The sequence below is a fragment of the Chionomys nivalis genome, chromosome 22 (genome assembly GCF_950005125.1).
Source record: "Chionomys nivalis chromosome 22, mChiNiv1.1, whole genome shotgun sequence".
Taxonomy (NCBI): domain Eukaryota; kingdom Metazoa; phylum Chordata; class Mammalia; order Rodentia; family Cricetidae; genus Chionomys; species Chionomys nivalis.
In genome coordinates this window covers 13141913-13169498 of record NC_080107.1, presented here as the reverse complement: position 1 = coordinate 13169498, position 27586 = coordinate 13141913, and the positions used below count along the sequence as shown (strand labels likewise).

The 27586-nt window shown below is 45.7% G+C and overlaps 1 protein-coding gene across 3 annotated transcripts; it reads left to right on the top strand.

Moving 5' to 3' along the window:
- The first annotated feature begins 967 nt into the window (after nucleotides 1-967).
- Klhl23 (kelch like family member 23) lies at nucleotides 968-15057 on the top strand. 3 transcript variants are annotated; one of them, XM_057755616.1, is made up of 4 exons: nucleotides 968-1097; nucleotides 2799-4013; nucleotides 7388-7540; nucleotides 12729-15057. In XM_057755616.1, exons 2-4 carry the CDS (start codon nucleotides 2801-2803, stop codon nucleotides 13037-13039), a joined length of 1677 nt encoding a protein of 558 aa, XP_057611599.1. In that variant the 5' UTR covers nucleotides 968-1097; nucleotides 2799-2800; the 3' UTR covers nucleotides 13040-15057. The 3 variants fall into 3 exon arrangements, with proteins under 3 accessions (XP_057611599.1, XP_057611600.1, XP_057611598.1); XM_057755617.1 differs by lacking the exon at nucleotides 968-1097 and adding an exon at nucleotides 1518-1651; XM_057755615.1 differs by lacking the exon at nucleotides 968-1097 and adding an exon at nucleotides 1838-1997.
- Nucleotides 15058-27586: the final 12529 nt, after the last annotated feature.

The window sequence follows — 27586 nt, the reverse complement described above, 5'->3', positions numbered from 1 at the left end:
GTTCTCAGTATTCTCATGACAGCTCATGGTCCCTGTAACTCTGGTGATAGGGGATCCAACAATGTCTCCTGGTTTCTGTAGGTTCTGCACACACGTGATGTACACACACACACACAAACACAAAAAAAATTTTAATTATTTCTCAGCCAGGTGGTGGTGGTGCACGCCTTTGGTCCCAGCACTTGGGAGGCAGAGGCAGGTGGATCTCTGTGAATTAGAGGCTAGCCTGGTCTACAGAGCGAGTTCCAGGACAGCCAAGGCTGTCTGTTGCATAGAGAAACATAGACCCTGGGGCATATTACAAGAGTAGTTACTCTTCACTTGGTGCTTTATCGAAGAGACTACGGGTTCATTTCCCAACAGGGCAAAACCACAGACAAAAACCAGAGAGATCACTGCAAAGGTAAGTAGATTAAAAAAAAAAAAATTATATGCCCCACCCCTTCAAGTGTGTGCACGTGCTTGCTCGAGGCTGTGTTAGGTAAGTGACAGTGAACTTTAGGCCCCCAATCAAAGCCTCCTTTGCTTTCTTACTGTGGTATTAAATCGTTGGCCTGACTCTGGCCAATTTATTTTTTCTAAACATCACGTGGTGCTCTTCAACAGAATGAAGATTTCCGAAATCTGGAGTGGAGGTTGTGAGGTCCTACACAGCCAGTACCCGCCATCAACACTAGGATGTGGAATTAAACTAAAAGCACTCAAAGGAGAACAAGCATGCATTTGTCCAGAGCTTGCTTGGCAAGGGGGTCAATAATCATCACTTGTCCCTCCCAGAGGCTCAAAGCAGGCAGGGACATGAGAAGGGTGTATAAAAATAGAAGAAAAAGGAGAGGAAGAAGCAAGGAGGCGGGGCAAGAGCTGCCTCCACCTCTGCCACCCTAGAAATCTGATTGGAGGGAGTTGGCTGGGAAAGCCGGGGGTGGGCTACAAATGCCTGTGATCCGTTTTGACATATTTATATTTCCCGGGTTGGTCCAGAAGTGGAAGTGGGGGTAGAAACAGAAGTTGGCTTCCTGGCTGTTCTGTGCAATTTCAGCAGAGGCTGTGGCTCGGTTTTCTGCGCTTATGTGTTCAGAGTTCTCCCATCATGTAAGGTATGGCCATTATGTGTCTGTAGACTCTTGCAATACTCTAAGAACCACCTTAGTTCTCGCGTTCTCTCAGTTCTCTTAGTTCACCCTGACCTTCCAGGGTGACAGCCGTGGGCCATCTTTCAAACCCGATTACCAGTTCCCAGCTTTATGAGGTGCTGCTAAATTCTTCAAAATCTTGCTGATAAAAAAAAAAGCATGTGATTCTTAGCTTTTGTTGCTATAAGAAAGTGGACTTTCGAGTGTAGCACAATGGACATCACCAGAAGGCTGGCGGTTGCCCCTTACAGCCGCTTGAATCTTAGTGCCTGGACTCAAGCCTTGACCCAGGCTACCCCCACTTTTCCTGGAAGCTTCCAGGTTAACTCCTGGTGTGCTAAGCAGCCCCAAGGCTCCTTCCTGCGCTCTCTGTTGGAGGCAGCATGGAGTTTGTGCGAAAGCGACTACTTGTGGCATTTGAAGGCAGCCCTAATCCCAGACCTTAGTTTTGCCGCCTTCTCTGGGCGCTCTCTCCCCCTCGGGCCTGGGCTGGCAGGAGGTCTCCGGGGAAAGAGAAGGTACCCGTGCCCACTCCCCTCCGGCGTCAACTGGGGACTCGGGGTTTATCCTGGAGCGGGCGGTGCAATGGGCGTGAGCGCGCGAGCCGAGCGGGGCTGACCCGTGGACGCGGCCCACCTGCTGCGCGAGCCGGCGCGGGAGCTGCGGGGGGCTGCGGGGGGCTGCGGGCGGAGGCGGGGAGCCGCGGGCCACCGAAGCGGGAGCACCTTGTGGGCTGGAGCTGCACTAGCAGGCGGCCTCCGCCGCGCCCCGCCGCGCGTTTCCAAAGATGGTCAGTGGGTCGGGAGGCGCCCCCACCCCCGCCGGCCGCTAGCCCAGGTCCGCTTCTCCCCTGCCGCCGGCGAGGTAGGTCGGAGCCGAGCAGCCCGGGAGGGGCCGGACGGAGGGACGAGCGGGCCGCGCGGGAGACCAGGCCGCCCCCGAGCCCGCGCGCAGCGGAGCGCAGACAATGGCCGTGCGAGGCCGGGTGGGAGGGCGGGCGCGTGGGTCCCGGGGATGGGGAGGTCGTCCACACCTGCGCTCCCGGCCTGGACGAGGCCGCGGGGAGCGGCCAACGGTGACGCGCGACGCCTCGGAGTCGAACCTTCGCGCGGGGCCCCGGGGCAGGGTGCTCTCCCGGCGGGAACGCGGCCCGGGCCCAGGCTAGCGCGGGCTGAAGAGCCGGGCTCGGGGCCGAGCGGCTCTTCTGCTGTCAGCCAGCGGCGGGGCGCAGGGATCCCTTTTCTGGGAGCCTCTCCATCTTGATGGCATCTCGGTGTGCTTTGAAACGGAGAGAGAAGCGCTGGGTTGGGGCCGAGCTGCGGCGGGGTGACCCCCTCGGACACTTGGCCTGCGGAGTGTGAACTCTGAGGAACTGCCAGACTGGGACAGATTGCAGATATTAGGCGACCGGGGGCAGTAAGGCTCTCTTAGCAAATGGACAACTGAAAAATCCAGGGGCCTCATTTAGGGCTCCGAGCTATCTTGAATTGAAATAGACCATCGTATAAATAGTTCAGCACATTTTGCATATGGTGTTTGGGTGACTGGATTCAGTCTGGTTTTGGAATACGCCTGATGTCATCAATGTCTGATGATTGGAATATTTAACTATTAGCCGTATCACACAAGACTGAAAACGTTTTTTTTTTTTTATATCTATTGCAGCCATGGCTCTGAAAGGACAAGAAGATTACATTTATCTTTTCAAGGATTCAGCGCATCCGGTCGATTTTCTGGACGCATTCAGAACATTTTATTTGGATGGATTATTTACTGATATCACCCTTCAGTGCGCTTCCGGCATAATCTTCCACTGTCACCGAGTCGTTTTAGCTGCCTGCAGCAATTATTTTAAGGCCATGTTCACAGCTGACATGAAAGAAAAATTTAAAAGTAAGATCAAACTGTTTGGCATCCACCATGACATCTTGGAAGGCCTTGTAAATTATGCCTATACTTCCCAAATTGAAATAACGAAAAGAAATGTACAAAGCCTTCTCGAAGCAGCCGATCTGCTGCAGTTCCTGTCGGTCAAGAAGGCTTGCGAGCAGTTCTTGGTTAGGCACCTGGATATTGATAACTGTATCGGGATGCACTCCTTTGCAGAATTTCACGTGTGTTCGGAACTAGAGAAGGAATCCCGAAGAATCCTGTGCTCGCGGTTTAAGGAAGTGTGGCATCAAGAAGAATTTCTGGAAATCAGCCTTGAAAAGTTTCTCTTTATCTTGTCCAGAAAGAATCTCAACGTCTGGAAGGAAGAAGCTGTCATAGAGCCGGTCATTAAGTGGACCGCTCATGACGTAGAGAATCGAATCGAATGCCTGTGCAATCTGCTAAGCTACATCAACATAGATGTAGACCCAGTGTACCTAAAGACAGCTTTAGGCCTTCAGAGAAGCTGCCTGCTAACTGAAAATAAGATACGCTCCCTCATCTACAATGCCTTGAACCCCATGCATAGAGAGATTTCCCAGAGGTCCACAGCCACCATGTATATCATTGGAGGCTATTACTGGCATCCGTTATCAGAGGTTCACATATGGGATCCTCTGACAAATGTTTGGATTCAGGGAGCAGAAATACCAGATTATACCAGGGAGAGTTACGGTGTCACATGCTTAGGACCCAACATTTATGTAACTGGAGGGTACAGGACAGACAACATAGACGCTCTTGACACAGTGTGGATCTATAACAGCGAGGGTGACGAGTGGACCGAAGGCTTGCCCATGCTCAATGCCAGGTATTATCACTGCGCAGTCACCCTGGGGGGCTGCGTCTATGCTCTAGGTGGTTACAGAAAAGGGGCTCCCGCAGAAGAAGCCGAGTTCTATGATCCGCTGAAAGAGAAGTGGCTTCCTATCGCAAACATGATTAAAGGTAAGCGTAGCTTTCACCGGTCCTGGGGTTTTACACGCTCAAGGTCAGGCCGCCATCTGCTCTCCTTGGGAAGCAATCTTAGGAAGAACGCAGCAATCTACAGCAGGAGATTACACAAGCAATTCGGCCCAGCATTGTCTGGGTAAAAACAGTCCCCAGCTTGTCTGGACTTAAGGAAAACTGCACCAAAAACTGTCAGTAGAGTGCCTGCCTTCCACGCGCTGAGTCTGGGTTTCATCCCCAGTACCACTTAAACTGGCCTGGTGGTCCCAGCACTCAGGAAACAGAGACAAGACAATCGAAAGTCCGAGGTACTGAGTTCAAGGCCAGCCTGGCCTATGTAAGACACCGTCTTTAAAATTTTTTTAATGAAATGGCGTAAAGCGTTTTAGTGTGAGTAAGGAAATAGTATAATTCACACTCCACCTTGCATCATCCTTCTAGATTTTACCCCAGTCCTAATTTATATCCAGTTCAGACTGACCTGACTAGTTTTGTTAATTCATGGTTTTTCAATTCTGCTTTGTTTTTATTTTATCTTATTCTTTGAGACAAGGTCTCACTATGTAGCCATGGCTGGCCTGGAACTTGCTATATACACCAGGCTGGCCTCAGATTCATAGATCCTGCCTCTGAATTTAATCCCAAGTGCTGGGATTAAAGGTGTGCACCGCCACATCTGGCATCCACCCACTTTTCAATAGCCAGCTTTTCTCTCTTAGAATATACTGATCTATGAGGTCTCTTACTAAAACTTTGTAAGGCTAATCCCTTCAGAATGTAACATTGTACGTTCTCCTGAGAACCAGAGACACACGACCTGCTTTTGGGATGCAGGCTTCTTTCCAAATAAAGGACAGAGACGAAGTTCTCTTACTTCCTGTGGCCACAGAGCCAAGCACACTGAATCCCAGGGTCTGCCTGATAAACACTGTATTTTTGAGATTAGTTAGCCTAGCTCCTCTTCCCTCCAGGGCTGGGGGAAAGGTCTTAAAAAGAAACAAAACAAACAAAAAAAATCAGCTGGTAGATTCTTAACTAGCTGGTGTCATTTTGTCCCGAATGTTTCTTCCCAGGCCTTTCTGTTGCTTTTTTAACACTGGTGAGGGTGTGGGAATGTGACCCGAACCAGAAATTGAACTGATGTGATTCTTGGATGACAAGCCGGAAGCTTGGAGGCAGATGGCCTTGTGATCACACACTGCCTCTGAAGTCAAACTGCCTGGGTCCCAGCTCTGACTTTCTCTGCCAAACTTGGGCAAGTGATTCGGCCCCTCTGCCCAGGTTTGCCATCTGTCTGACAGGGAGAGCAGCATCAGCTAGCTGGGGTTCTTGAGAACGCTGAAGGTCCGTGTACATACAGCCCACTGGGAGCGGAGGGCTGCACTCGGGAAGCCTTGGTACTGGCCCTGCTTTTCACAGGCAGCCGCATGTGTGTGGGGGCCGGGGGGAGAAAATAGCAGAGAGCCTGCCCCTATCTAGGTTTTGGCTTTACCTGAATGTACCTAGGGTTTACTGATTGAGAGGCTGATCCTGGTCATTCAGACTCCTCTGCCACAGAAGAAACAAGCCAGGTTCAAGTCCATAGCAGCAGTTGTAAACCTGCAGGTATTACTGTTTTTATTTCTCAATGGGAGCAAATCACAGGTTTTGTAGATAATATATCTTTGAGGATGGAAATTTGTTACTCTGTTGAAAATCTGAAGTGTTATTATATTTGAAACTGCTTGCTGAAGGTGGGGTGGGGTACTAGCCCTGTGTAGCTGTTGGGAAGGAAAGCCCCATGCTTTTACCCTTATTGGTGTGGGAAATCTCCATACTCCGCCATCCTTCTCCAAATGCCAGCTGACTTTTGAAATCATAGAGATTCAAGAGATTCGTTCTTTTATTTTCTGATACAGTGTCTTGCTATGTAGCCCAGGCTGTCCTCAAATCCACCGTTTTCTGGCCTCCGCCTCGCAGCTGCCGGGATTACGAGTGTGAGCCACAGACAGGAGCAGAGGTGTACTGACTTCCATTTGAAAACTTGGTTTCTGCCTAGGTGACCCAGGGAAAGGTAGCACTCAGCTTCAGCTCCTACAACTTTGTTTGACCTATTCTGATGGGTGGGCTATTGCCAAAAATTTACTTTCCCATTTTCCAGTAGAAAGAATAATATTAGCCGGGCGACGGTGGCGCATGCCTTTAATCCCAGCACTCGGGAGGCAGAGGCAGGCGGATCTCTGTGAGTTCGAGACCAGCCTGGTCTACAAGAGCTAGTTCCAGGACAGGCTCCAAAACCACAGAGAAACCCTGTCTCGAAAAAAAAAAAAAAAAAAAAAAAAAAAAAAAAAAAAAAAGAAAGAATAATAATATTATGTTTTCTCAGTTGGTTTTACTTGCATTCTGAAGTTAAGTAACACCTTTTCTGGTTAGGTAAACTGGATTTGAGTAGAGTCAAATTTCGGTTTCATTTCCTTTGGGGGGGCATTTAGGGATATACAGAGCAGAAATTGGCTTCTTTGGGACCCCCGGGTCTTTCTTTTTCATAACTACCTTGCTTGTAAACCCACTGTTCCTCTGAAGTAGAGATCAACATTAACAGTGTTAATCAAAGTTGGTTGAAAGACTTAAAACTGCATGCTGCATGTTGTCAAGGAAAATGAGCCTCCCTTCTTGCCTGGCCCAACCTGTTTCGCCTTCTCATTTTTCTGTGGCTTCAGAGTCTCCCAGTTTTCCCAGTTCAGGACTCAGAATCAGCCTGGTTTGTCTTGTCATTGAAGCCTATCCGCTTGACCCATCTCTCACCCCTGCCCTTCCCTTCACACCCAAAGCACCTGCTAGTCCTTATGTGAGCTGGTACCTGCATCTTTCTGAGTCCTTCCTTTTCAGTCTCTTCCTGCCTCTGTTTATAAACCTGAAATGCCCTGCCGAATGTAGCCCAGACGTAGCGTCAACTTACGTTTTATCCTAAATTCTTGTGTGCTGACTCCTGTTGTGCCCGCCTACTGGGCATTGCCTGATATGCCTTTGTGGGGCTTTGCTCTGCGCACAGCAGCTTCGCCTTCCTCTGCTGGCCGGAGTCCTAACCACCAGGCCCAGGGCAAATCACATCCCCCGTGCTGTGATTTCTCCAGTCCAAAGCAATGTCTCTTTGATTTGACAAATAATGCTAGCATCTCTCTCTTTACGGTGTTTCCCCCTGCTCTCACTATGTTCTAATTGTTTGTACTCCCGAGAGAGCCCAAGAAGCCTTCCTTTTTCACTTTTACCCCTCGCACCTAACACGGTGCTTTTGCATTTATCTTCCCTAATAACAAGGACAATAACAAAAGGTTGGTATTCATTTCAGAAAAGCATGAACAATCTAAGATGTGGTTTTAATTGACATACAGGTGTGGGAAATGCTACTGCCTGTGTCCTGCATGAAGTTATCTATGTCATTGGCGGCCACTGTGGCTACCGAGGAAGCTGCACCTATGACAAGGTGCAGAGCTACAATTCAGACATCAATGAATGGAGCCTCATTACCGCTAGCCCACACCCAGGTAATAAGAATCCTTTTTCAAGTATATAACTCTGGTCTTTAGGATTGCCGGGACAGTGCATAGAGGTTAAAGTTGGGCAAGTGTTTCTTCTCTTTTAGAAGCATGCTCGTTCTGCATTCCGAGACTATCAAACACATGCTCCTAGGTATGCAGAGCCCTGTCTGTGTGCTTCCTTAACAGTCATATAGGAAAGTATTGTCTATCAAAGGAGATGCCTTGCTTCTGTGATGTGAGTATGTGTGTGTGTGAGTGTGCGTGTGTGTGTATGTGTGTGTCTGCGTGTAGGCTAGAAGAAGGCCTCAGGTGTATTGGTTGGTTGTCTCACCACCTTATCTTTTGAGACAGGGTTGCTCTCTGAACCTGGAGCTTACCTGCTTGGCTGGACTGGCTGTCTAGCAAGTCCCTACGGTTGTCCTGTCTCCACGTTCCCTTGCTGGGATTTTAGGCACACCTCATTAAGCCCAGCATTTGACATGAGCACTGGAGGTCTGAACTCAGGGCCTCACACTTGGATGTCAAGCGCTTTATCCACCGAGCTAGGTCCTTGGCTCCTTTTTGCTGTCTTTATTCTTAACCTATTTCAGGAGTAGAGTCCAGGGATAAGAGCTTGCGGTTAGCATGGGTTAGGCCCTGGCTCACCCCCACTGTGGAAAAGAGAGTATTTCAGACTGTCACAGTTATGCCATGTGTTTAAGAGTTTGCATTTGGAGGAACTCATATCACGTCACCTTACTATTTTGAACCACTTTTTTCTGCAGAGCATCAGGCTCTCCAGGAGTCACTGTAGAGGGAAATTAAAATCTGCACGCTTGAGATACCTGTGACTAACAGCAGTAGCTAACACCACTGAGTGCACACTATGTAGGTTAGGGAGTGTCTAAACCCTTCATATGCATCACTATCTTCCATTCTCACTGAAACTGTGTGCATAGGTATTGCTTATCATTGATTCTCATATTTGGAAATGGGTAACTTAGAAAACTTTTCCACAATCACATTTTGAAAACGGTGGCCCAGGATCCGCACTCAGCCAGTCTCAATTCCATCATCTGTGATGTGATCACTGAGTAACCAGCTTCAGCTTAGTGGAGCAGCTTTTCCTGCTGTCAACCCACGTAGCTGCTCCGTACCTCTCGTGCGTCTGGTGCTGCTTCTGTGGATGCTGACATCTTCACACAACAGGAGACTTCAGCTGCAGGCTGCCCTGGCTCTGACATTGGTCTTAGTAGTCCAGACATATTGTCTAGTCTAGATAATACTCCATCACTTTCTGTTGTGAATAACGAAGTCATAATGGAAAGTAATAATAGTAGGGCATTCTGAGCAATGGCTAATGTTTACTCGGATTGACTAGGCACGCTATTTCAATAATTTCCCGTGTATTAATCTGTTTATATTTGTCAACTTTACAGTATTGCAATGAAATGCCTGGGGCAACTAACTTAGTTAGAAAAGGTTTGTTTAGTTCACAGTGTGAGGTTCTTTTCCAAGACTGGGTGCCACTTTGGTCTGGTCTCTGATGAGAGCGTGTTAAAGTAGGTAGTTACCTCAGAGAGAGGGGTAGCCAGAGTCAAACAGTACTCTTCAGGAACCCCCATAAAGCCCCACTTTTTATAATCCGTAGCACCTCCCAATATCAATGTCCTAGGGACTGTCTTTATGTATAGTCCTTTGGGGGACACTGCCTATATTCAAACCATAGCACTATATATTTATTTATTTGCTGGGTGTGGTGTGGTGTACATGCTCGTGTGTGGGGTATATGTGTGGAGTACATGCTCATGTGTGGGGTATGTGTGTCCACACTGTGTGTAGTGTACATGCTCATGTGTGGGGTATGTGTGTCCACACTGTGTGTGGTGTACATGGTCGTGTGTGGGGTATGTGTGTGGAGTACATGCTCACATGTGGGGCATGTGTGTCCACACTGTGTGTGGTGTACATGGTCATGTGTGGGGTATGTGTGTCCACACTGTGTGTGGTGTACATGGTTGTATGTGGGGTATGTGTGTCCACACTGTGTGTAGTGTACATGCTCGTGTGTGGGGTATGTGTGTCCACACTTTGCACAAGCACACTGAACTTGCGTGTGAAGGCCTAAGATGGATATTGTCTCTGTGGCTGCTCTCCACTATATGTCGAGGTAGGGTCTCCCAGTGAACCCAGAGCTCACGATTTAGCTTAGTCTAGCTTATGCTGGGGATCCCCTTCTCTCTGCCCCCTGCAGGGTTAAGGTTTAGGGATTGTATTTGGGATTCTAGAGTTCTGAACTCTGGTCCTCATACATGGTGTCTTAGTTAGGGTTTTTATTGCTGTGAAGAGACACCATGACCACAGCAAGTCTTATAAGGAAAACATTTAATTAGGGTGGCTCACTTACAGTTTCAGAGGGTCAGGCCATTACCATAGCAGGGAGCATGGTGATGTGCAGGCAGATGTGGTGCTGAAGCTGAGAGTCCTACATCTTGCAGGCAACAGGAAGTCAACTGTCAGTCCCACAGAGGGAAGCTTGAGCAAAAGACACATCAAAGCCCATCCCCACGGTGACACACTTCCTCCTAATAGTGCCACTCCCTTTGGGGGCCATTTTCTTTCAGACCACCACACATGGCCAGCATTTCACCCCCTGAGCCATCTTCCCAGCACACTGCCATATTTAAACCTTATAGGAATCCTGTAAGTTAGGGTGGTACTGTTGCTAACTGGTTTAACAGGTGTTTGAAGTGGTGACGTTAGATACATTACTCAAAGTCAGCCATCTAATGTTTGTTAGAAATAAGGTTTAGCCCACGTAGCCTGCCTAGGGCCCATGTTCTCCATCGTTGCCCCGTTTTAAACACCATGTTAAATCCGGAGTCCCATATTAATCTGTTTATTTTGTGGTCACACTTATCCTTCCGAAACTCAATATTTGAAAAATCAGATTTACAATTTAGAAAAAAAGGCAGCGTTGGTGCAAACCTTTAATCCCAGCACTCAGGAGGCTAAAGTTGGTGAATCTCTGAGTTCCAGCCTAGCCTGGTCAAGAGAGAGTTCAGAAACAGTCAAGAGCTACAAAAAGAAACCCTGTCTTGAAAATAACAAAATAAAACGAACCCCCACCAATTTAGAAAAAACTAGACTGAACAACAACAAAACAATTAGAAAACAGTTGTTTACATTAATATATTTAATGTGCATGAAATGGGGATTGTAAAGTTTTTCTTAAGATAAGCCTCTCCACTGACACAAATAATTCCAATTATACCAAATTAAACCAAATAAAAGATGCCCATGTTGAATGCAATGCTCCCAGGTGGCCCCGGGAAAACATGAAGAGGGAAGGAAAGAGGGGGGGAGACCATGTGGTCATTCTCTGGGGGCAGTTTAAGTAGCCTGTGGGAGGGGTCTTGACCTTCCCTGGGGAGGGGTTACCGTTTGCTGGGCTTTCTCGGAGGTGGGGTTTGGATTAAGGCAACTCCCAGGGGAGTGGGGCTTGAAATGGAGTTGGGGTGAAGCCCGCAGGCAAACAATCCAGACTTTTTGTGTAAAGGGGTGTTAGGGAGCTGGGGTGATGCTTCCAACCAAACAGGGATCACTTTAAAAATAAGTGTCCTAGGGCTGGAGAGCTGGCTCAGGGGCTAAGAGTGCTTGCTGCCCTTGCAGAGGACCATGGGCTCCAGCCATGCACAAGGTCCACATATGTACATATATATGCAAGCACACATAGACACAAAGTAAAAATTAATTTAAAAAAATAAAAGAATAAGGCCGGGCGGTGGTGGCGCACGCCTTTAATCCCAGCACTTGGGAGGCAGAGGCAGGCGGATCTCTGTGAGTTCGAGACCAGCCTGGTCTACAGAGCTAGTTCTAGGACAGGCTCCACAGCCACAGAGAAACCCTGTCTCGAAAAACCAAAAAAAAAATAAAAAATAAAAAAAAATAAAAGAATAAGTGTCCCATAAAGTCAGTGAGTTGCATAGGGTTTAGTAGATACTTGAAAAAGAGTCTAAAAGGCAATATTACTTAAGCCTAGTGTTAGAAGGCACATGAAATTGAAATTCAGCCCCCCAATATAGTATAAGTCAATAGAAATGTACAGTTGTAGTTGCAAAGTTTTCATTTATATTAAACTTTTCCTGATGAGATAATTTTTAAAGATACTAATTAGCACCTTGCACAGTATGATGTTTTTGGCTGCCACAGTGCTTAAGCTACTTTTGATTGGCTTGTTACCAAAATTTAAAATTCAGAAGATTCCAAACAAAAATCGTGGTTCGGGGCCTTTTAAAAAAAAAGTGGTAAGTTCTGGCAGCGTGACAGTTATTCCCTCCTGGCAGCAGCGATGAAAGCCAGGGAGTAGCTGCCTTGGTTAGCTGAGGCTTATGCCTTCCACCTCACCATGGTGCTTCCAATTCTGCTCACATCCCAGATTGAAGCACTTGTGTGTTGTTTTTCCTGCCCCTGGCCTGCCTCATGTTATGGTACTTAGAAGAGCCAGCAGAAGGAGAGAAAAGAAATGAAAACTCTGTGGTGGTCTAGGTGAGGTAGGTCCCACAAGGCCCAGATCCCCACAGCAACCTTCTGCTGGGGGCCGTCTTTCGTGATGGCCGAGTATGATAGTCATGAACCCCAGTGCTTGGACGTCTGCTTTTCTCACCTGTGCCTCTGGCTAGACTGCAGTGTGAGGGAAGCTAGCCTGGCCATCCTCTGAAGCAAGGGGCAGCTGACTCTTCAGGAGGTCTGTCCTTGGTCGCAGCATTGCAGAAATCTTGGGAAACGTACACCAGTTACCTAGTATTGTGTCCTGTCAGGGGGACTCTGCTGCTGTCATCTAGAAAGCTGACAGCTGTCAAGAGTGATGATGGATGTCAACGAAGAGTCCCATATGCTGGACAGTTCCCAGAAAGACGGTGGTGTGGGGGGTAGGCTTCTTGTCATCATGCAGAGCCATCTTAGGAATCAGCATCAGTGGTGATTATTCCCCGGAGGCTAATGGCCCAGCAGTGGGAACAAGCATCTGAGTCAGTTGTCAGGGGTTGAATTTTAAGCCTCAGTGTACAACAGAGGGTGACAGAATCAAAATGTCATCATGTCCCTATTCTTGTGTTCTAAATTGCAGAGTTATTATACCCAAAGTATGATAGCCCTTTTGTTATCAGAATTAAAATTTTGCTCTTTTCTTCTTTTTTTTTTTTCTTTCAAAAAGAATACGGATTGTGCTCAGTTCCGTTTGAAAACAAGCTCTATTTAGTTGGTGGGCAGACCACCATTACAGAGTGCTATGACCCAGAACAAAACGAGTGGCGAGAGACGGCGCCCATGATGGAGAGGAGGATGGAGTGCGGGGCCGTCATCATGAACGGATGCATCTATGTCACCGGCGGGTACTCCTACTCGAAGGGGACGTATCTCCAGAGCATTGAGAAATATGACCCAGATCTTAATAAGTGGGAAATAGTGGGCAATCTCCCCAGTGCTATGCGGTCTCATGGGTGTGTTTGTGTGTATAATGTCTGATTGAGTCCGTGGGCCTGACCAGGTCATCACTTGGGGCACAGTAAAAGGAGTGCAGAGTTTGGGGTGCCTTGTTACTACGGTTTGGCACATGCTAGGGCATTGGAAATTTTTAATTCTAACCCTGCACGATTCCCAGACCCAGTGATGTATGGGAATAACGTAAGATAAATGTTATGTATGTGTGTATACAGTTCAATTAAGAGAGCTAACCCCTCCTAGAATCTCTGGGGTATCTGACACTCGGTAAAGGTGGGACACCTTTGTAATGAATCTTCTCTTCCTGGTAGCATCAACACTGGGTATAAGTCAGAATCATCCATGCCGTGTTAGGAATGTCTGTTAAGAACCTACCATATAGCTGGTGTGGTGGTGCAAGCCTTTAGTCCCAGCACTTGGGAAGCAGGGACAGGCGGATCCCTGAGGATATCAGGGCCAGCCTGGTCTGACGAGGCAAGTTCGAGATCAGCTTGTACAGTAAGAACATGTCTTTAAAAGCCTATGAGGTACCTGTGTATAGTACAGGTCTCCAGCTGGCAGGAATTTGGAATGTAAAGAGGGAACCTTCTCTACCTCTACAAAACCAACACTTTAAAATGTTTCCCTTTAGAATTCCTCAGAATGTGGATTTACTTACCGTCTTTTCCCTTTGCGGTGTATATAACTTATTGCTAGTATTCTATTTACTATCGGAGCTTTACTAAACACTGTACAAAAGATTGTTCAAAGAGTTTACAACGCAATTTAAAAGAGTTGTAAACTGAGAGAAAATAGTCAAATATTTGCTGATGCTAACGGCCGTATTTAGTTTTTAGCTTAGGTGTAAATTGCTAGTTTAGGCGTCTGGCTTAAGCATGCTGGAAAATCCTCTTTATAGTTAAATGTCTGCTTATAAAGTTGGGTCCCACAGCCAGAAAGCATGTAGAACAGTGGGGATGCAGTAGAAAATGCACTGACGAGAAGTTTGCCTTCATTAGCCATCATTGTCCTGACCAGATTTTGTGACTTTACTCTCTGAACCCGTCTGTGACTAGAGCTTCCTGGCCCGTATACACTGGCACCTTGAGACACAGATCTGTCTAGATCAAGAGCCCCTCAACCTTTGAAGCCAGATGAGCCCTGGGTGACCTCTGGACCAGATATCCCCCTTTCCAGCTTCCTCTGTGTGCCTATCGGCACCTCCACATGTGCCATAACTTAAGGGGAGAGGAGCACTACTTCACCCAAACCTGAGTGAGCTGTGGGATCATCTGCCCCACGGCATGTTGGGTTTATTGTTTTTTTCTTTAAGAGATAATACTTATTTTTTACTTTAAATAAAACTACTTCTGATTTAAAAAAAAAACTTTTAAGAAGACTATTTAATACTTATGTCAGATAGCATTTTAAATAGATACAACCGTTTGGAGTTGCTATATGGTACTTTTTTTTTTTAATAAAGAGTCACAAAAGTGACCATACGGGGCTAGTGAGATGACTCGGTGGGTCAGAGTGCTCACTCCGCAGGCCCGAGACCTGCATCTAATTCTCAGAACCCACTGTGGAAGGAGAGCATGGACTCCCGAAAGCTGTCCTCTGCCTTGCACATGCGTGCTGTGTGTGCCACATGTATGCACGTACACACACACACACACACACAATGGAAGTGAGTGTTCTCTGCCCTGTGAGCTCCCATTATTTTTGAACTAGAGAATGATGAAAATATAAATGCATGAGAATGTTTATGTCTGCATTATAACGAGTAGCAACAATGTGAAGAAACCTATGTTAAAGAAAGTGTGCTAATGCAATGATGGCGTGTAGAGCCATGAGAATCACTACGTGGAAGACTGTAGAAGTGTGATGTGTCTGTGCTCAGAGAAGCACAGTGCAAACTGGGATTCGCATGAGGATTGCCACTGTAAAGCCTTTATGCATGCAAAAGGTAACATGCTCAATAAACTCAAGGTGTGAGGAGATGCGGACTGGTTTGAAATTTATTGAATTTTTTTCTTTGTATTTTCAATAAAGATAAATAAGTCACTGTATTTGTGGTGAAGACTGTTTAAGTTTGAGCCAACTGGGTTGAAGCAGTCTGAATCAATGTAATAAATTACAGAACATTAAAATCTGTCATTTTAATTGTAGGCTATTTTACTGTTTCCTCAAGGACATTAACAGTTAACACTGGAAAAATAATGCATTGCCCAGTAGCGTTTTACAGTTTGCTTTGCTGAGGACAAATCAGTCACTTTCCTGCCTTTGCCAGCTCATCTGGATCCACTGGGAATTCCTTACTTCTCTACACAAGATGCCTTTGTGACAGTGAGTCTCCTGCGGGGCCTAAGAGCGGCCTCTAGTCTTGTTTTCAGTACTCTCAATGGCCAGTCACTGTGTAGAGTGTGCAATACTGCACATGTGTATAGTACAGTAGAGTCATTGAAGTCACTGCATACACGTATAGTGTGCAGTAGTCACTGCAGTACTGCACATGTGTGTAGTGTACAGTAGTCACTGCAGTACTGCACACGTGTATAGTGTACAGTAGTCACTGCAGTACTGCACACGTGTGTAGTGTGCAGTAGTCACTGCAGTACTGCACACGTGTATAGTGTGCAGTAGTCACTGCAGTACTGCACACATGTGTAGTGTACAGTAGTCATTGCAGTACTGCACACGTGTGTAGTTACAGTAGTCACTGCAGTACTGTACACGTGTATAGTGTACAGTAGTCACTGCACACGTGTGTAGTGTACAGTAGTCACTGCAGTATTGCACATGTGGACAGTGTACAGTAGTCATTGCAGTACTGCACATGTGTGTAGTTACAGTAGTCAATGCAGTACTGCACATGTGTACACAGTGTGCAACAGTATTGTTTTTGCAGACAGTGCTTTCTGCCGTTTCTTGACAGATCTTAAAGTGGCGTGTGATGGGGATATTTCGAAATCCTTTAGAAATCCTTTCTGCTAGCCGGGCGGTGGTGGCGCACGCCTTTAATCCCAGCACTCGGGAGGCAGAGGCAGGAGGATCTCTGTGAGTTCGAGACCAGCCTGGTCTACAAGAGCTAGTGCCAGGACAGGCTCCAAAACCACAGAGAAACCCTGTCTCGAAAAACCAAAAAAAAAAAAAAAAAAAAGAAATCCTTTCTGCTATACTGATGCGTGTGAAGGAAGGATTGAGAAAGTACACACATTTCTGTCAGCTGCCCCAACTTTCAAGTCACTGAAGTATAAATCAAAATATGTATTTGACATCAATTAATATTTAATGCTTACATTTAATGTGTTTGATTTTTTTGTTGTTGTTATTTGTTTTTCGAGACAGATTTCACTATGTAGCTCTAGCGGCCCTGGAACTAACTCACTATGTAGACCCTGGTGGCCTCGAACTCAGAGATCCACCTGTCCCTGCCTCCAAGTGCTCGGATTAGAGGTGTGTGCCACTGTGCCCTGGTTCAGTGTGTTTGAATTAAAAAGCCATTATTGAGTGCTGGAGAGATGACTCGGTGGTTAAGAACACTGGCTGCTCTTCCAGAGGTCCTGTGTTCATTTCCCAGCAATCACATGGTGGCTCACAACCATCTATAGTGGTATCTGATGCCCTCTTCTGGCATACAGGCGTGCATGCAGATAGAGTACTCATGAAATAAATACATTTTATAAACATTTTTTAAAAAACGTTATTACTTTGGGGAGGCAAGCCCCATTTACACTTGCAGAAATGATTTTACCCATGACTTATATAAGATGTCTTTATTCAATTTTTTAATGTTGCCATTTCTCACAGGTTTTATTCTTAATCATTTAGCTGAAATAGGAGAATAAACATCTAGGGCTCTTGCTGTTTAAAGACATAATAGCCTTTGTTTTCAAATTCATGTCAATATGTCCCATCATGTCCCTGACTGTGTTTTCCCAACATTCATATATTGATGCTGTAGCCCTCAGTATATTCGAAACGGGTTAAATATTCTAGAAGTAATTAAAGTAATGTGATACCCTGAATATAGGCCTTTGTCCAGTAGGAAAGTGTCTTTACGGGTCACTAGAGACCTGCACCCCCACCCCCATGCCTCACTGTTTACCTGGACTTGATGGCCATTTCTTCCAGCCTCCAGTTCTCTGGAAAGTACTTCAGTCATTTAGTCCTTGGTACATTGCTATGGCAACCTGACCTGACTGATGCAGCTTACAAAGGAGAGGGCTTTTTATATGATGGAGTCGAAGTGCAAATCAGCAAGAGGTAGACAACTCTCTCACCCTGTCACACGTGCAAAACCACCACCATCTGTCTTATTGCCTGAACTCGCTTCCTTTAATCTCAGCTCTCAGGAGGCAGAGGCTAGCAGATTTCAGAGTTTGAGGACAGCCAGGTCAGAAAGAAAATGTCTGAAACTCGTGGAAGACCAGCCTGGTTTCTTAGGTCACAGAAACACAGCATAGTTCCTGCCTCAGAGAATTTTTTTTTTAATTTTTTTATTTAATGTGTATTGGTGTTTTTGCCTGCGTGTGTATATGAGGGTATCAGGTTTTGGAATTACAGACAGTTGTGAGCTGCCATTTGGGTGCTGAGAATTGAACCCAGATCTGGATTAGGTGCCAGTGCTTTTAACCACTGAGCCATCTCTCCAGCCCTGAGAAGTCTTTTCAAAGACCCCATCTCTATCTCTATCTCCTTCCCCCGTGACATACATAGCATCCTATTCCTGGCCAGTGATGAGTCTGGAGCCATGGCTGGCCAGGTTCTCTGGATTTAAGTTCTAGACCTGCCAACAACATAAAGTGAGACCCTGTCTCAAAACAAAACAAAAACAATAAAAATATTAATGACTCACTGTGTCAATATTAGCAACCTTTAAAAAAAATTATTTATGGCTGGATGGTGGTGGTACCATACCTTTAATCCCAGCACTCAGGAGGCAGAGGCAGGCAGATCTCTGTGAGTTCAAGGCCAGCCTGGTCTACAGAGTGAGTTCCAGGACAGGCTCCAAAGCTATATGGAGAAACCCTGTCTCAAAAAAAAAAAAAAAAATTTTATTTCAGGTAGTGGTATGGTGGTGCACATTAATCTCAGAACTCAGGAGGCAGAGGCAGGTGGATCTCCATGAGTTCGAGGTCAGCCTGGTCTACAGAGTGAGTTCTAGGACAGCAAGGGCTACACAGAGAAACCCTGTCTCAAAAAACAAAAACAAAACAAAAAATTGTGGGCTGGAGACATGGCTCAGTGGTTAAGAGCATTGCGTGCTCTTCCAAAGGACCCAAGTTTGATTCCCAGCAACCACATGGTGGCTCACAACCATCTGTAATGAGGCCTGGTGTCCTCTTCTGGCCTACAGGCATATATGCAAACAAAATAGTGTATCCATAATAAATAAATAAATATAAAAAAACCAAAAAAATTGTTTTACACAGAGATCTTATTATGAAGCCCAGACTAGCTTCAAGCTCAAGATCTTTTCATCTCTGCCTCCCAAGGAGAATTACAGATGTGAGCCACCGTACCTGGCTGCAGTCTGAGCTGGCTTGCCACCTAACCTAATACACTCTGTTTCCAGGCATTAATTAGGAGATGGGCATTTTTAGGGAGCATTAGATAAAATACTGCCTTCCCCCGACTTTAGCATTCCAGGTGGTTGAATTTATCGTATGCTTTCTGAAGAGATTCTGAAAGAGAGGGAAAAGAAAAGGCAAAACAAAAGGAGCTAGGCACTGGCAAAAAGAGGCTCACAACATGAATGTCATGTACGGCACAGCAGCAAGCACAACCATTTCAGTGAAGCATTCTCATCAGCCAGGGGGTTGTCATTATCGAAATGATACCTCAGAATGACGGTTGTCATTCGGAAAGCGAGTCAGGAACTGTTAACTCCTACTTCGGCGCTGTGAGTCAGAACATAATGTTCTCTTTGGAGTTTCCCTGGGATGAAAGCATGCTGCCTAACACCCTGGTGAATAGTGTGGGTTCTAAGTGGCCACATCCCGAGAGCATTTTGTGCCATTCACAAAGTCAAACCCTGTTATATCCAGGACACTGCCAGTGTTTTGGCTTTTGTCTAAGATTCAAACCAAACCACAAGATGATAGACCTACAAGTACCTACAGAGGTTGTTGTTGGGCGATCTGAAATACCAGGACTGTATCAAGCAGGCTTAATGAGGCATAGCCAGTAATTATCCTGCCCCCAATCGTCACTCGCCAGTGTTTATAGAGCCAGCTGGGCACATGTTGTCTGTAAGCACTCAGCAAAACCTGCCAGGCACTAACTGCAGCTTTTGTTAGGAAGCCCACAGAGAGTCTCTCTTTCTAGTTCTTTTCTGGACAGATCGGCCAGAAATGTGTTATTTGTAGCTTCCTGAATGTGTCTTGGATTATTTGTGGCCTGTTTTGTTTTTGAGACAGGGTCTCCTGTATCCCAGGTTGGCCTCAAATTCACTATGTAACAAAAGATGACCTTGAATTTCTGACACTCCCCTCACCCCCCCAAGCACGTGCCACTGTACTTCCACACACACCTACCCTGGAATGTATGAACCCATCGAGGCTACACCCTGACACTGGGGAAGAGGGGTTGACTTCTTCCTAATGGTTAAATTTGTAAGGAATAAGTTGAGACCTCTCCGCACGGGCTTTCCTCTTCCTAAGGACAACTCTGAAGGTTTAGCACTGTTTAGGCACTGGCCATAAGGCAATGAATATAGCCAATTAAGGAGTGTAAGGCATATTGATGCAACTACCAATACCAGTCAAATCAATATGTCATTCCAGAGTCACTTTTCTTCTGATGTTCCAGGGAAGGATGGGTGTTACTCAGGGCACTATAGTATTTTAGGGGACAGGAGGAAGGCAGGTGACAATAGCCATAAAATTTTTACACAAGCATTCCTGGATAAATAGATCTTTCTAAATTATTTATTTATTTAGTTAGTTATTTTATTGCATTGGTGTTTTGCCTGGGTAAGGGTGTCAGGTTCCCTGGAACTGTAGTTACAGACAGCTGTAAGCCACCATGTAGGTGCTGGGAATTGAACCCTGGTCCTCTGGAAGAACAGTCAGTGTTCTTAACTGCTGTGCCATCTCTCCAGTCCATGGAATTTTAGACTCTAGAAGAGGAGCTGGAGCTCAGCTGTTAACTACGCTTGTGGCTCCTTCAGAGGACCTGGGTTCAGTTCCTAAGACCTACATGGAGGCTCACAGCCACCCTTGACTCCAGTTCCAGGGAATCCGATACCCTCTTCTGACCTTTGGCAGACACCAGACACTCCTATGGTACACAAACACACATGCAAGCAAAACATGTGCACACATAAAATAAAAATAAATAAATCTAAAAAAAAATCTTAGAAGAAGTAATTGTTTTTGCTTTTGTTTTTTGAGACAGGGCCTCTCTACATAGCCCTAGCTGTCCTAGAACTCACTATATAGACCAGGCTGGTCTCGAACTCACAGGGATTCACCACCTCTGTCTCCTGAGTGCTGGGATTAAAAATGTACATCACCATGCCTGGCTGAAGAAATAATTGAATCTTCAAGGCTCCCACAATTTATGGTGATTTTGCATTCTAATTAAATATTGATTTTTTTCATACTTATTTTTTAATTATTGTTTGTTTATTTGAGAGAGGGTCTTGATAGGAAGTTTAGACTGGTCTTAGATTTATAATCCCACAGCCTCTCACATGCTAGGATTCCAGGTGTGTGGTTCCATGCGTGGCTATATTTTACATCTTTTTAAAATTAATTTTATATTATTTTAGGTGTATGTGTGCTTTGTCTGCATGTTTCTTTGTGCACCACACGTGTGCTGGTGCCTTTGGAGGTTAGAACTTGAGCTTCAGACCATTATAATGCTCTGTGTGGATTCTGAAGATAGAACTTGGGTCCTCTGGAAGACCAGCTGGTGCTCTTCACCTCTGAGCCATCCTTCCAGGCCCTACCTATATTTTACTTACTTATTTATTTATTATGTATACAATATTCTGTCTGTGTGTATGTCTGCAGGCCAGAAGAGGGCACCAGACCTCATTACAGATGGTTATGAGCCACCATGTGGTTGCTGGGAATTGAACTAAGGCCTTTGGGAGAACAGGCAATGCTCTTAACTGCTGAGCCATCTCTCTAGCCCTATATTTTATTTATTTATTTATTTATTTATTTATTTATTTATTTATTTATTTATTTATTTTTGGTTTTTCAAGACAGGGTTTCTCTGTGGCTTTGGAGCCTGTCCTGGAACTTGTTCTGTAGATCAGGCTGGTCTTGAATTCACAGAGATCCGCCTGCCTCTGCCTCCCGAGTGCTGGGATTAAAGGCGTGCGACACCATCGCCCGGCTATATTTTATTTCTTAAGGATGCCTTTAGCCACAAGTTATATGAACTTCAAGTCTCCCCAAACTAGGTTGTGTTCAAAAGCTATCAGGGACAATAAGTACTGTAAAGATGATAGATATCACTGGGACAGGGTGGCCAGGCAAGGCCTCTCTGATGACTTCTGTGCTGAGACCTAGCAAGAACCCTGGAGACAGGAAGCATAGAGGTCTTGAGGCGCATGTACTGTGAAGTCTGCAGTATACTTGTTATCCAAAGGGACTTTTCCTAAATTCTTTTTAATATCTACATAATCAAGGAACATATTAATAAACACAAGTACTCATTGAACAGTCAGTTCATTCTTGTTTTATTTTTGTTGTTGTTGTTGTTGTTCTTGTGTTTTTTGTTTGTTTTTTGAAAGAGGGTCTCTCCTCATAGCCCTGGCTGGTTTTGAACTCACTTTATAGACCAGGCTGACCTTTAACTCAGAAGAGGTCTGTCCACCTTTTCTGGGATTAAAGACATTCAGTACCAACACCTGGGCCTTCATGAAGCATGATTAATAAAAACTCAGAGACAGATATTGAGGTTCAATCTGAAGGTCAGAAAAGCAAAGTAGCCAGCCACTGGCTCTTACCTTGACCTCAATCTGAAAATGGCAATCAGGAAACCTCAGAATGAGACTATATCTGAGAGCTGTTGTTGAAATACGAGCAGCGGGCTAAGTTCCTAGCACCCGGCCGCCCGCATGGCTAGCTTTATACCCGAAATAATTACACGGAAACTGTATTCTTTTGAACACTGCCTGGCCCATTAGTTTCAGCCTCTTATTGGCTAGCTCTTACATATTGATCTAACCCATTTCTAATATTCTATGTAGCACCACGAGCTGGCTTACCAGGAAAGATCTTAACCTGCGTCTGTCTGGAGTGGGAGAATCATGGCGACTCCTGACTCGGCTTCTTTCTCCCAGCATTCTGTTCTGTTTACTGCACCCACCTAAGGGTTGGCCTATCAAATGGGCCTAGGCAGTTTCTTTATTAATTAACCAATGAAAGCAACAGATTAATACAAGACCCACCTCCATCAAGCTGTCTCCTCTGGTTTTATATTCCTCTCTCATGCTGAGATTACAGGCATGCACCACTACTACCTGGTTTCCATGGCAAACTAGTATGATTCCTGGGATTAAAGGTGTGTGTCACCACTGCCTGGTCTGTAAGACTGACCAGTGGGACTGTTTTACTTTCTGATCTTCAGGCAAGCTTTATTTATTAAGATACAAATGAATATCACTACACCACCCATTCTTTAAGTGTGTAAGACTTGCACTGCTCAGAGACTAAGAGGCCAGCCCAGGAAGAACAGGGCCTCCAACTCCTTGCTGTTTCTACAGTAAACACATCCCCTGAATGGAAACAGACAATGCTAGTGCTCAGAGTGTTACTGTAAGAGAAACAGGGCTGAAAGGCGAGGGTGACTGAACATGAAAGGCTATTAAACAACCCAGAATGAATAATATTATGCTTTTTACAAAAAATTTTAAACCAGTTTATCCTGTTTGTTCTCTAGCCACCTTCTATGAAGAGGCAGGATGGACCTAAGGAATCCAGGGGCTAACCTGAGGCACAGGGCAGAAGAGCCTACTCTTGTTTTAACCCTTTGATCTCCAAGGCATGTGGCGGCAGGAAACGGGCTGGGCCTGCCTGACTGTGGATGCCACAAGCAAGTCAGGCTTCAGACTATGCACAGAATGGCTCAGTTAATGTCAGAACGGTCGCTTCCTATGGTGACAGGGCTTCTGAGCAGCAGAACCTGGCGTCATCTGCTTCTTTGACTTGGTGGGTATCCCACAGAACTGGCGAGAAACAGAACTTGGCGTCTACTCTGGGAAATACAAGGGAGTTGATGAGAGCCCTGCTGTTCCCCCTCCACCCCGTCCGGTCCCCCCCCCCCCCGTCCCCCCAACTCCACTTCTTTGTTCATCCAGAACTAAGTACAAACAACTTGAATGAAGTCCAAGACTTCTTTTCCCCAAACGCAGAGCAGACTCTAGGTTTTAGCTGCCCTGCTCTGTTTGATAGTAAACATATAATACAAGATGGTAATCTGTGCACAGTGAGTGCTGTTTTAAGAATGGATAAGAATGTGTCCTGCCCCCAACAGGTGGACATTAGCCTATGTTTTTTTTTTTTTTTTTTTCCAAGACAGGGTTTCTCTGTGTAGCCTTGGCTGTCCTGGAACTTCCTCTGTAGACCAGGCTAGCCTTGAACTCAGATGATATTTGCATAGAATTGTACTTGTTTTCACAATTGTATTTGTATTCTGTGTGTCTGGTCTGTGTGTCTCTGTGTTGGAGGGGAGGTTCTTGGGTGACATGTACTCCTGTGACAATCAGAGGACAACTTACAGGAGTGGCTTTTCAACCACGTGGGTCCTGGGGATTAAAATCACGCTGTCACGCTTGCCAGCAGATCCTCTTACCCACTAAGGCATCTTGCTGATCCTAGAATTTTAAAATAGAGCAAGACAGTATTCAATATGGAATGATTTCATCTATTTAAGTGAGAAGTTTTGTGGTTGTTTTGGAAATAGGTCCCATATAGCTCAGACTGGCCCAGAGCTCACTATATCGTTGAGAAGACACTAAACTTTTGATCTTCCAATCGCTACCTCCCAAGTACTGGCATTACAGCTGTGCATTGCCCTACCTGGCCAAGACTACCTTTATTAGCACACTATCATCCCACACACGTGGTTTTCCGATGTTGGGGTGGGAATCCATAGTAACTCACTCTCTCAGTGGTGTCTGTGATGGCTTGTTTATTGCCATGTAGATGCAAATGTTTTGTTTCCCTGGCTGCTACCTAAGCTGTCGCTGGGACTTGCATATGTGGTCCTGAGTCTTTAGCCAAGGCTCTTAGCCTCTCAAGCTTGGGAAGTGAAGGGTGAGTGAGCACCCTTGCATCAGGAGCAATAAAAGCTTGGCCTTGGGCTGGAGAGATGGCTCAGCGGTTAAGAGCACTGGCTGCTCTTCCAGAGGTCATAAATTCAATTCCCAGCAACCACATGGTGGCTCACAACCATCAGAAATGAGATCTGGCGCCCTCTTTTGGCATGTGGGCATACATGAAGGCAGAATGTTGTATACATAATAAATAAATCTTTAAAAAAAAAAAAAAAGCTTGGCCTTCATGCTGGGGAAGCCCAATCTGCTGGCCTCTTCTGAGGTGGTGACCCCGAACAGATGTCAGAGAGTCTGTGGGCAGATTCCAATAATACAAGTGGCCAGAGGAGGACTGAGTGTTAAAACTTCTACCAAACAGTAAGGACTGCTATAGTTGGGGAAGAGGGGACCCCAAGCGCCTTAGAAGATGGCAGCTTTCTCAAGGAACAATGTCTGATGGCAGATGTGAAAACAGCAGGCTTGATCTGTTTTGCCAGCCTTTCAGAAACTCTGCAGCCTCAGCCCCTCTCTCCTCAGCCCCTCTCTCCTCAGCCCCTATCTCCTCGGCCCTCTCTCCACAGCCCCTCTCTCCTCAGCCCCTCTCTCCTCGGCCCTCTCTCCACAGCTCCTCTCTCCTCGGCCCCTCTCTCCTCGGCCCCTCTCTCCACAGCCCCAGGAGTTCAGGTCTCCCTTGTTGCATTCATTCTCATTCTATTCAGTTCCAGGTTCTCCAAACTCGTTCTATGTCCTTCCAGGGCTTGGGGTTCTGGGTGTGTAATAAGCATTTTCCCTTGCCCTTTGCCTTCCATGTCCAAGTGTTTCCCTTACTCCTAGGCTTCACGGTGTGTGACTGGCACTCTCCTGAGGACACTGGCCCCCTGTGGCCTTCCCATGGGCAGCTTTTCCCCATGTAAGCTGTGTTTTCTGGGCCAGAATGTCACTGGCTGATTTTTCTTCCCTGACCCACTGTCACTTCCAAACTCTTCCTTTTTCTTCAAAAGCTGCTGCTGTTTGCACAGATCACTGAGTCCCTCACCCTTCCTTCCCATGGCTGTTCATCTGAAGACTTGACAGGGACTCGGTCTTCCTTTAATCCCGACTCTTGTCATTTTATCGTTAATGCTTCTTGTCTAACATCCTAGGGTCTCCAGTCCACCGACTTCACTGCTTTGAGAAAACAGTTTTTCGGGGCTGGAAAAATGGCTCAGCGGTTAAGAAAGCTTGCGGCTCTTCAAGAGGAACCAAGTCCCTAGTACTCACATTAGGCAGATTGAAGGCATGCACTGCCACCATCTGGCTAGAACTGTCAACCTTCCTTCTTTCGGTCCCATTCTCCCAGACTTGCCGTGTGTGTGTGTGTGTGTGTGTGTGTGTGTGTGTGTGTAACAAAACAAGCTGTAAGCAACTAAGCAGAGACCCTGTTCTGGTCACCAAGTCCTCCTACGTCTGCACCTCCTACCGTCTCGATGATGACAGAGAGCAGCATTCTAGGCTATGAAGCCAACTCTTGCTTTCCCAGGGATGTAACCTGGCAAGTTCCTATTCTCATCAGTCACTAGTTTATAGTCAGACTTTTTCACCGGGACTGGTGGCTCCTCAATAATGACACAGAAATTTCTTATTAATTATGAAAACCCTGTTGATAGGTTAGGCTTCTTTCTAAATAGTTTTTGTTTACTTATTGTTTCTTTGGTTTTGGTTTTTTGAGACAGTATTTCTCTGTGTAACTTTGGAACCTGTTCTGACACTCACTTTGTAGACCAGCTGGTCTCGAACTCAGAGATCCACCTGCCTCTGCCTCCCAAGTGCTGGGATTAAAGGCAGCGTCATCACTGCCCGGCTCAGCATTCTGTTTCTTTATTCCCTTTTGTAGAAAAAATTCTCAAGGAAATCACCAGTCTTCCTCTGGTTCCGATTCTTCACCCCTTGTTCATTGTTTACTCTACTCTAGGGCTTCCATCCGTACTACATCATAGAAATAATTACTATCAAATCACCTGTGACTTTTTTCCTTTTTTGAAACAGGAGCTCACAATGTAGCCCATGCTAGCATGGAACTCATGGTCCTGCTTCAGCTTCCAGGGGCTGGGGTCACAGGTGTGCACCACCATATCCAGCTTCAGCTACGACTTTCATATTATCAGATTAAAGGCGACACTGCTCTCATTTTATATGAGGTCTTGTGAAAACAGATCTAAGGCAAGGTTTCAATTATTAGATGCCTTCTGCAGCTGTTAGTAGCCTTGTAAAGACGCAGGTATGTGTCTCTTCTGACTCTGAACTGTGTCCTTTGTGAAGGTCATTCTTTTTTTTTTTGTTTTGTTTTTTTGTTTTTTTGTTTTTCGAGACAGGGTTTCTCTGTAGCTTTGGAGCCTGTCCTGGAACTCCCTTTGTAGACCAGGCCTGCTTCTGCCTCCCGAGTGCTGGGATTAAAGGCTTGTGCCACCATCGCCCGGCTGTGAAGGTCATTCTTGTAGGTGGAGTTTCTCTGTGTCTCAGCAGCTGCTCCCAAATAACCACAAAGAGGCTTAGCATTGATTATAAATGCTTGACTGATAGCTCAGGCTTATTACTAAGTAGCTGTTACAACTTAAGTTAACTCATTGATATTAACCTCCATTCTGCCACATGGTGTTACCTCTCTTTCATTTTGCACCTCCTGTTTCCTATCAGTATCTCCTGGCAACTCCTCTGACTCCTCCTTCTTCCCAGTGCCCTTAGTCTGGTTCTCCCACTTAACCTTATCCTGTCTGGCTATTGGCCAGTCAGCTTCTTTACTAAACCAATCACAGCATAATTTACACATGACACAGAAGGATTGTAGCATAACACATTCTAGCAAGCTACTACTCTCCTCTCCTATCACATGAAACTAGAGCCTTTTTCTCTCGATTTACAGTTTCCCAGCACTTGTGAGGCTAAGACAGCCAGATCTCTGAGTTCAAAGCCAGTCTGGTCTACAGAGTGAGTTCCAGAACAGCCAGGGCCACACAGTGAAACCCCATCTCCAAAAACAAACACAAGCACAAAATAAAAAAAATTAATTTTTAAAAAGTTGCATTCCATAAATGCTTAAGGTTCAATTCTGAGTTCAAAAGACAAAGGCAACATGCGAAAAACATTGGCATCTAGATTTGAATAAAACAACTGAAAAGATATTTATAAGAAAACGAGGAGAATTTGAAAACTGACTGAATATTTGATGATAACTTCAAATTCAAATGTTATTCTTTTGAGTGAAAATCTTGCTATGTACCCCAAGCTGCTCAAAACTGCTGTTTTCCTGCCTTGACCTTCCAGGAGCTGGGATTACA

Bases quoted from the DNA above. Each gene is read 5' to 3' on its own strand.
- Klhl23 (XM_057755616.1), top strand. From the start codon at position 2,801: ATGGCTCTGAAAGGACAAGAAGATTACATTTATCTTTTCAAGGATTCA. The intron at 4,014-7,387 runs GTAAGCGTAGCT...ATTGACATACAG, and splicing joins TATCGCAAACATGATTAAAG to GTGTGGGAAATGCTACTGCC. The intron at 7,541-12,728 runs GTAATAAGAATC...TCTTTCAAAAAG, and splicing joins TACCGCTAGCCCACACCCAG to AATACGGATTGTGCTCAGTT.